Consider the following 10203-nt stretch of genomic DNA (forward strand, 5'->3'; position numbering starts at 1 on the left):
CTGCTAAGGTCAACAGTGACTGTTAGAAAATCAGCTTGCTAATGACTGTGTGCATTTCTATGGGACTCTAGGTTTCTTCCTGGTACAAACATCTCCATCCCCACACACTACTTTATTGTGTTGACCAGCTGCAGGGACTCTGCTCAAAGCGTGACTTCCTGTGACAGCGAGCTGCAGACTGTATCCTTCCTCCTCCCTCACAGAGCTAACAACCTGGAAAGTTGCAAAGTAAGTGTCCTGATGTCATAGTTTTTCAAAGAAAAAACAGTACTCACTTTGAGTGACCACAGCCTGAAAAATGACTGAAACACTTTGTATTGCTCAATGTGAAACTGACTCCGAATGATAGTCTACTATTCCTCACTCAACCCATTCACAAGGCTCCATTGTCTTCTGTTCCCATATAGCGATAACACTTTGCTATGGCAATACAATTCATGTCTATTTGTAGACTGAGAGCATGGTTGCAGCAGGTTGAAACTTTTTTGGGGTTTTTTAGTTCCCTTTTCTTCCTTGTTTTTTTTCTTCTTCAATCGTTTCCATTTATAAACATTTACCAGTCTTGGCCAAGATACCAGGAAACTGTTGTTCGCTCCCACATTTCCTGCTGCAGGACAAAATATCACATTGTTTGCCATGAAATAACCCTTATATAACACTCAATGTGTGTTTCTGTGATAAACTAAAGTATAGTCACATATAAGTATATTTTTAATGTTTTGTACATGGATTTGTTATATAATGTAAGACATATACAGTGTTTCAAATAACGTACCCTGGTGCAGGAAAGGTAGAAGAAGAAGAGGGTAAACTGGATTACATAAGTCAGACATACTGTAATGTAGTGGTTTACATATTTGCCTGACGGGCAAAAGATCTAAAATGCCTCGACTTAAAAATCTGCCTAGTGAAATATGCAGCTCTACCTTTTGAGGCGATCCCTTGATGAGAAAGAGAAGCAGGAAGTAGCTCACGTTAATCAGATGTTCTGAAAAAAGAAACAAGAACACACATCAGACAGATGTTTGATTCCAGCTGTTCAGAGTCCAAAATTAGCTAAATATCAAGAACTGGCTTAAATATTCCTTTATGCTAGTTAGCTGGCTAACATGAGTTCAAGCAGGTCTTGCGCCTCGGAGGAGTGAGGGACTTTGTGATGGAATAACATAATGTGTTACAAGCTTTTATCTCCCAAAGATAATAGAAACTATTTGTTTGTTGTATTGGCAGAAATGCTCCCAAGTTGTGTGGATGTACTTTTTACTGACAAGTCATATTCATTCAATTTATGTTGAATTATTTTGAAAATCCACTAGCTATGGACCATGAACACAGAAACCTACTCTAAGATTGTTGTAAAATAAAAAAAGACTGAATGATGACTGAATGAACCCAGAAGTGTCCAAAACACTCAACCCTCTAAATAGCTTGAAAGTACTAAGTACTTTCTTTTAATTCAATACAGTAAAATAGTGCTGATCAATTACCATAATAAATTAATGAAGATATAAGACATTGTTGCCAAAGATGTCCATCGTCATCATGGCTCACTAAGCTTTAATCAACTTGTATAGCTGCAAAAGCGCTCTGTTGAGACAGCTGGTATACAGCTACCGCAAACAACATTCAAAACAGTTCCACTGTTCATAAAAATGGTGAATGGCATCCATACAAAGTTATGATTTTTAATTGTTTTGCCTTTTTCCTTCCACAGAGTACAGAAGCAGAATCTCAGTGGGTTGAAGATCACATGTGGTTCCACCAGGCACGAGTCAGGGATGTTGAGTGGCTCACAGGGCTGGACTTTTACCAGGGTAGCAACCGACCAGTCCCAGAGCTGCTGAGGGTGAAGACCCGCCCCACAGCAGCCATTTACAGAAAACAATAAAATAACCCATAAGCACCCCTTTAGTTATGTCATGACACTGGTAGCACTGGTCATCAGTTCATCAATGAATAAAGTAGAAGTTGAAGGAATTAACATTGTCATTGGGTCTTCTCAAAACAGAAAAAAAACATCCATACTGATCCTAAAAGAAGTTATTTATAATATACAGTATTATATTCTCTCCTATCGCAGAGATTTTGGGTTTGTTATTGGATAAACTGACTGCCTGCTCAGTCATTCAGGCAGGGAAATCCCCCAAGAAGGTGGTTCTGTTGATCTGGAAGTTTTCAAGTGACTTGTTCTGTCTCCACTGAAAAAGGAGACTAAAAAACTCAGACTTTTTACTCATAATTCTGGGATGGAAAAAATTTAATTAAGTCTGTCTTTAATTAAAATTAAAGACGTTCAATTTAAAGTTTCACACAGGACACCTGTGTTTCCACACTCTGGGATAGAAGTAGAGATATTTTTGCAAATATGTAAGTATATGTGAGTAAAAATCCAACGAGGGTGCAAGTCACAAGTCCTCTCAGTAACGTTTCATGGGTGGGTCACAGTCTGCCTCAACCGTTTGGAAGAGAATAACCGAAATGTAGAAGATGACACATTATCTACTAGCACAAACAGCATTTTTGATTCAGAGACAAAACCCTTACTGTGACACACCTCGAATACCACACATGTCCAACTTGCACCAAATTCTACAGGAAACGCAACCACAGCATGAACATTTTGCTGCTGATGCTCACAACATTTTTAAATGTTTGGCTCAGGGCAAGCATGTGATTAGTGGTCTAACAAGAGGAAAAATCACACAAGTAAAAACAAAGTTACTCACTGTATTTGTGGGCCAAAAACTGCAGAATGGATAAAAATGGCGTTCAGGATAAAAACTCTGGAGCCCGGTCCCTTGCTGATGACACATTACAGTTCTCTTGGTTTGGATGTTTATTCGCCTGCTACATCAAAATGAAGGGGTATTCCTGCCTGAAGGGGTCATCCAAATTCCACTCTTCATTGGTACTGACACAGGGTAATTTCCTGCTCACAGACTTATAAGCTGTTCTCATAAGTACAAGGACAGTCTTCTAGTGAAGGGCAGTAATGTGTGGAGGAGTGACTTGAAATAACCTTTACTGGTATAGCATACATCAACAGTCACCTGTGTGGTGGTCATTATTATTATTGCCGTTGAAGCAGTGCTACTGTCATCACAGTGGATTTCTCTGGAAGATGGATTACTCTACAGCTCTGTGAATGTGTGAATAAGACTGCAAGTAAAAATGAAAGTAGTTACTGAATGACTCCTGCAGTAAAATAACAATTTACAAAAGCCCAAGCACCTTTGAAAGAAAATTACAGTGGACAAGGTAAAATGATGCCGCGGTGACACTTCCCTGAGGACTCATCTTATGAGTCCCGAGAGCCTTTTGCCAGTAAAAAAGCCATATTGTTATGCAAGCATGCTTCGAGAACAGTTGTGTAACATTTTAAATTAATGTATTCATTTACAATCCCAGAGTGATCGAATACTGTACACATAATATTTATGGATTATTCTTGTAATGTTGTTTATATTTAAAATTTGTGATTTTTGCGAGATTAAACAAAGTTTGTCTAAAAAGTAAGACGAGAGGAAAGATTTTGGAGCAAAACTATACCGTCTCCATAGGTGGATCTAAAAACCACGGGATCAATAACCTCAGATCCTAACTTGCACCTCTTCTTTCATCACCTCTGATTCTATGATTTAGATGTTTAGCTAGGATTCGAAGAGAGCTCAAATGACCTGATTTATTTTTGGTTAAATAAGTTCAACAAGATGAAAAAGGAGGTTAAATACACAGTGGGCCAAAATTCAAAACTGGAACAAAGTCGCAGCCTAACATTAATATTTATTGAAAAAAAAATCTTCCTCCAGATATAAGAATGAATCTTCTCTTATGGACTCAAACAGGTTTTGCTGAAAGACTGAATATGGAACAAGCAAAGCTTAATACTAAACGATATATATATTAGCTGTTTAATACCAGTAGGCCAGCTCTAGTAATTTGGTATGGCTTCGCGGGCCAAATGTAATTAGGCTGGCCAGAGTTTGACACTTATGTGCTAAGGTTTAACAGATCCACTGAGGCTCAAAATTGATTGTCTTTAATATTTGGATGGAATTTTTTTGTATTAATCGCTGCCCGATTTCTAGAAGCCAAGCCTGTGTCGCTAGCTATCACGTAGCACATCATTAAATACCAGCTAGCCCAACTTCAGTAACCCTACAAACGTCACTGCTGTTTAGTTTTCTGTCTTCATTTGTGTTGGAAGTGATAGCAGAGCTGTACGTTTGAATTTTTCTCGAAATCTCAGTCAGAACATGCTACATCATGTTTAGCTGGAAACTGAAGAAGGCTTTCCACTCTGTAAACCATCAGATATTGTTGTCCAGATTGACTCAGTTTAATATCTCCAGTCAGGCTCTTCAGTGGTTTGCCTCATATCTCTCACACAGGAAACAGTGTGTGGTGTTGGATGGGGTTAAATCTCCATATTTAGACTGTGATACAGGGGTTCCTCAAGAATCTGTTCTAGGGCCCTTATTGTTCTCTCTTTTTATCAATAACTTACCTGAGGTCTGTCCAAATATATTTACTCAAATGTATGCGGATGATGCAGTTATATATACGCAAGCAAATAGTGTCCAGCAGGTGGCAAAAGATCTTACAGCTGCTTTAGCATTAATGCATAGCTGGCTGGAGGACTCATGCCTAATGTTGAACACCTCAAAAACTGTCGGTATGTATTTTTCGAAACGCTCCTTAAACTTGAAGCAGTCAAACATATTCCTGGATGGAGCAGAGCTTGAATTAGCTCCAGAATTTAATTATCTTGGGGTCATTCTAGACCCAACATTATCCTTCAAGAGTCACATAAATAAAGTGTCCCAGGTACTTAAATTTAATAATCGAAATTTTATTTTATTTTATTTCATTTTTTTTTGCCTGTCCCGTTTGGCTCTTTTGCATCAGAATTGTTGTCTAAAGGCAAAGAAAGATGCCCAACGGATTTACTTTACCAAATTGACCATCCCAGCCTTGCCGTAATGGTCCATTTGATTCACCTTTTATTGTTTATTTTATTTTCACTTACTGAATACGGGACAGACTTGACTGGGGGAAAGAAGGGGAGAAAGAAAGAGGGAAAGCGAAACAGCTGAGAAGAGGGACGGGGGAGAAGGGCAAAAAACAAAAACCAACAGAACGGGCAGAGAAAAAAAATGCATCTATCAATCACCTGGATCACCTGCTGAGAAAGAAAAAAGAAAACAAGCAGAAGAGAACAAGAGTAATAGAATAAACAACATCACAATGATATATGGGAATATGACAGTAAATACTAAATGTTAAACATTATTGTGCAGCACATAAGATCAACAGAACACAGTGTGCTTTGAGGTAGGAGCCAAAAAGGGTGTAGTTTGTGGGTGTGATCACCCGTGTGTACACCTGTGAGCATGGACGCGCTTGTTTTTTTAAAAGGTTCCTTCATGTAATGATCTGCTAGAGGGTGTGGGGGGGCCACAGCCCCGTCCTCCAGGGTGTGAAGCAGGTGTGGAGCAGATCAAAACTCCAGACATCCAGAGGCCCCCAGAACACAAGAGACCAAGGAAGACCAACAGAGGGGCAGCCGCGCCACTGTCCCAGAAAGAGCTGAGGAGAGTCCCAGATGAGGGCTCACTCAGCAGCCGCGGAGCAGAAGCCAGGGGGAGTTGCAGTGACGCGCCCGTGAGCTCCGCCGGCAGCCAGCCGTGCCTGAGTGACCGAGCCCCAGGCCGAGAGGCCGGGGGCACCCCACCTCTGAAGTGGCCCGAGCGAGCCCCAGGTCCCAGGCCCCGATAAGCGGCCGCCAAGGAGTGAGCCGGTGTGTACCTGGACGCCCATCCCCAGACACAAAGAACCACCAACGCACCGACACCTGAGGGCGTCTGCCACCGGCAGGGGGAGTGGTGGTAGGGGGAGATAGGCCTCCAAACCTTGGAGGGCCTGAGGTGTCCCCAGAGAGGTGGCGCCTGACACCCAACCTGACATATAGACACAGACATACAGGCACACACAGACACAAACATCCATTCCCACCCTCATGCTCTCATATGCACTTACTCCACACTCAACCAACGTGGAGACAGACATAAAGAGACGCTGTACACACGATCACACTCCCCCAAGTGTACTCTACAAACCGGGTCTAGGTACCCTTGCCCCTGGAGGGGGGAACTGCACCCAGACCCAGGTGGTGTTACCCTTTTCCCTGCGGTGGGGGGAGGCAGACCGCCCCGACTCCGCAGCAGCAGGAAGGCTCCACACTCCAGACCGCAGTCGGACGGCCAACTCCTCCTCCTAGCCCCCCCGCTCCAGCAGGTCGCAGAGAATGGGGGTGAGAGAAGACTCCAAACCTCCCTCCACCCGCTCATTGTAATGTTGATGCATGTGTGTTCTAAGGTGCATTTAAAACCCAGGAGGGCATGGAGCTACCTGCCAGAGAGCAGCAGGTAAGCGCATGGTCCCTCCTGCTAGCCCTCAATGACTAAGTGTATTTAACCTTGAGAGGTGGGCAACGACGCCAGGGGTGGGGTGTACACCCTGATGGTACTTTGGACTCCGTGTATCGTGCCCACCCCCAAGATCCTATATGTATGTGTAATGAGAGTGTGAATAATGTGAATGTCTAAGTTGTGGGATAAAATTGAGGCAGAGGCAGCCAGAAGGGGACAGAGGGGGGGGTGGCCTCCTCTGCACCCTGGTGACATACCCCTACTCCAAGGTCCTGCATGTGTGGGTGGTTGTGGTGGAGCGGGAAGAGGGAGGCAGCTGGAGATGGGGAGGGAAGGAAGGGAGGGGCAAGTGACACCTCCCTGGGGCCAGCTCCCCCGCTGACCCCAGTAGGCACCCCCATACTCCGCGACCCGCCAGGGAAAGGGGGCCCAGGCCCATCCAGACCGGGGCCCAGTGCAGCAGCGCCTCCCGGCCCCACAGAGCCCGGGACAGTCCACCCAACCCCACCACAGAGAAAACTGCACCCACCCCACCATCCACTCATCTTCCAGACTACATAAGACAATAAACACCCAGGCTGAGATCTTCCTAATCTAAATTTTAATCATATACGTAATAATTTAAATATGAATGTTGCAAAAACTTACTTTTACTCAATGATCATCTCTCATATGGACTATTGTTTGACGTCCTGGTCACTTGCATGTCCAACAACACTTAAAACTATTGAAAACATTTATAAAAGAAGTTTAAAACTACTTGACAAAAAACCGACTTCCCACCACCACTGTCATGTGTTAAAAAAACATAAATTACTGAACTTCAATAACTTAGTGAAACTTAAAAGAGTGTGTTTAATATATAAGGTCTTACACTCCCTTGCTCCACCACCACTAAAGCAGTTCATTAAAGCAGTTCATTAGGCATAAAGAAAGCTCAGACAGGACCACTCGAGCTACAATCCGAGGAGACGTGTTTATACCCCACAGACGGACAGCATTTGGGCAGAACGTCCTTTCTGTCCAGGGTGGCCATCTATGGAACAGTCTTCCTCAACCCATTAGAGAATGCTCGACATTCAATTTGTTTAAGGCAAAGGTTAAAAACTGGTTATGGACAAATCAAGTGTGTGATCATGTATGAGTTGTATAGTTTTAATGTTTTATTTGGGAACAGAATGGTGTGTATGTGTAAGTTTGGTGATGGAGTTTTTATTATGAATGAATGATGAATTTTTATGAATTATTATGTCTATTTTTTATGTTTAAGGACAATAGATGGAAATTAGCCTTTGGCTATAATCTGGCATGTTTACATTCATGTAATTTTTTTTTTTTACATTTATGTTCATTGACATGCACTGTCCTAAATAAGTAAATAAAATAAATAAAAAACTAGCGAGCTAACTTCCTGCTAACTGCTCTCAGTGATGCCGCAGTGTTCGTTTGACTTTGGGATCTGGGGTTGACGGACTTTAGGACCCAGATTACTCCACAAGGCTCCTGACTACGGCAGCCGTAATGCTCCCACAATCCCTCAAGCGGTGCGGCTCCATAGCTCACCAAAGTCGTACTAAAACATTTTTTTGACAGATTTTTGAGTGCTGTGTACCACATAAAATCGGTTCGAGGTCAGTAAGCACAACCAGAATGAATACATAAGGCGCACCGGATTATAAAGTGCACTGTCAATTTTTGAGAAAATTAAAAGATTTTAAATGCGCCTTATAGTGCAGAAAATATGGTTTTATATACTGTCAAATCACAACAACAGTTATGTCAAGGCGCTCTATATTGTAAGGTAAACTATGAGCAAGCACTATGAGCAAGGCGACAGCGGGAAGGAAAAACCCCTTCGTGTTAAAACTTCCTTTGAAGACATGCTGTGGAAGAGAGCCAGAGATTAATAATAACTAATAATTAAAGCCAGAGTGGTGTATAAACATGGATGATCTGATATTGTCATGTTGGTGTTGTTCCTGGAACAACATTGCAAGTAACCAATCACATTGTTGTGATGTTATTCTTTGGCGCACCAAGCCATTTGTGCATTTATGAAATTCCAATGTTGCAAGGACAATATCAATTCTGCTTAGCGTTTATTAAAGGGTCAGGGTCAGGGTCCGTTGATCGGTGGACAGAGGCACTTTCTCGCAGCTTAAGTACAGTTTTTTGTTTTACGGCTTTTTTTCCTGAAGTCGCAAAAGTATGACATCACAACATTCTGATTGGTCACCTGCAATGTTGATCCTAGAACAACATTTACTATGTTGTTCTAGGATCAACAACAACACGACGATATCAGATCGTGCTATAAACACATGGTGGGTGAAAGGTGGTGAGAGAAGGACAAACGCTCAAGCATTAGCAGCCTAAGTGTATTGCAGCATTAGGGAGACTTCAGGGTCACTCGATCCATTTCTAAATATTAGCTTTGTTAAAAAAGAACATTTTAAGCCCAATCTTGTAAGTAGATTGGGTGTCTGTCTCACAAGTTTAAACTGGGAGCTGGTTCCAGAGAAGACGGGCCTGTAAGCTGAGCACTGCCTCCTATACTTCTTTTGAATAAAATAGCATCCACCAGCCAGCAGTAGGAGAGCGCTCTTTTTGGGTGATATGCTAGTATAAGGTCATAAGATGGGACCTGACTATTTAAGACCTTGTGTGCAAGGAGCAGGATTTAAATTTTAATTCTGGATTTAATATAGGAGAAAAATGCTTATCACATTGTCTTCTACTCTATTCTAATTCTTGAGGCATTAGTTTTTACCGAATGCTGAAACTGAATCCTTTTGACTCAGTGGCCTATAAACAACGTCTCACATTTGCAATCATTTTTCCTAAGTAGTGTTTCTTAGGTTTCTTTCTAGGAAGGACTGTTTTCTATCTCATTACCTTTAAGCCACTCATACAGTTTAGACTTTAAGTGTACTGTTTAGCTAAATACACCATGACAACATGCAAGTGTCCTTACGAAGAGTCTATACAAAGTCAAAATACAACATCACACCCCCAGTAATTACAGGGATATTCAGAAACAGGTCCAAAGCTCCTTTTTTGGCGTTGTCACAGCAACAGTCACATCAGTTTGCCTTAGGTTATAGAGTAAGGATCCTATAATGATAGAGAAAAACTGCAGCAATCACTCATCCTCCCATGAGTTGCCTCATTGCTCATGGGACAGCGGAAAGGAGAAACTCCTTTTCAACAGGAAGAAACCTCCAGCAGAATCATTTAGATAACCTCTTGTCTTCTGTGTTCTACTTTATTTCCTTTGTCACCAGCTTAATTAGCTGTTTCAGCTGCTTCTTGTCTTCCAGGTGTTTCCTTTCTCTCAGATTACTCCATTTTTGCTCTCTTCAGTCTTTGTTAGCATTTTCCCTTCCTGTATGTCACCTTCCTACTTAGGATTTGTTTTACACTTGTGTATCTCACTACATGTTTTCAATGTCTGTTATCTAATATATCTACTATTTTCAAATATTCTCGTCTTTTTTGTTTGTAATACTGTAGACTTTGGAGGTGGGGTGCCCCCGGCCTCTCGGCCTGGGGCTCGGTCACTCAGGCACAGCTGGGGGCCGGCGGAGCTCACGGGTGCGTCACTGCAACTCCCCCTGACTTCTGCTCCGCGGCTGCTGGGCGAGCCCTCATCTGGGACTCTCCTCAGCTCTTACTGGGACAGTGGCGCGGCTGCCCCTCTGTTGGTCTTCCATGGTCTCTTGTGTTCTGGGGGCCTCTGGATGTCTGGAGTTTTGATCTCCTCCATACCCGC

At 42.5% G+C, this 10203-nt stretch overlaps 1 protein-coding gene across 1 annotated transcript in view; it reads left to right on the forward strand.

Moving 5' to 3' along the window:
- The window catches only part of LOC146682385 (venom phosphodiesterase CdcPDE), a 41556-nt gene extending 39579 nt beyond the window's left edge, over positions 1-1977 (forward strand). The window contains exons 24-25 of the mRNA XM_085445324.1: positions 72-228; positions 1715-1977. Of these exons, the coding sequence (XP_085301450.1) occupies positions 72-228; positions 1715-1888 (331 nt within the window). The 3' untranslated portion in view covers positions 1889-1977. The remainder of the gene's footprint in view (positions 1-71; positions 229-1714) is intronic.
- The last annotated feature ends 8226 nt before the right edge of the window (positions 1978-10203 follow it).

Source organism: Copadichromis virginalis, linkage group LG22 (genome assembly GCF_057382275.1).
Source record: "Copadichromis virginalis isolate Kocher_CV1m ecotype Utaka linkage group LG22, C_Virginalis_male_GT1.1, whole genome shotgun sequence".
In the NCBI taxonomy this organism is placed as follows: domain Eukaryota; kingdom Metazoa; phylum Chordata; class Actinopteri; order Cichliformes; family Cichlidae; genus Copadichromis; species Copadichromis virginalis.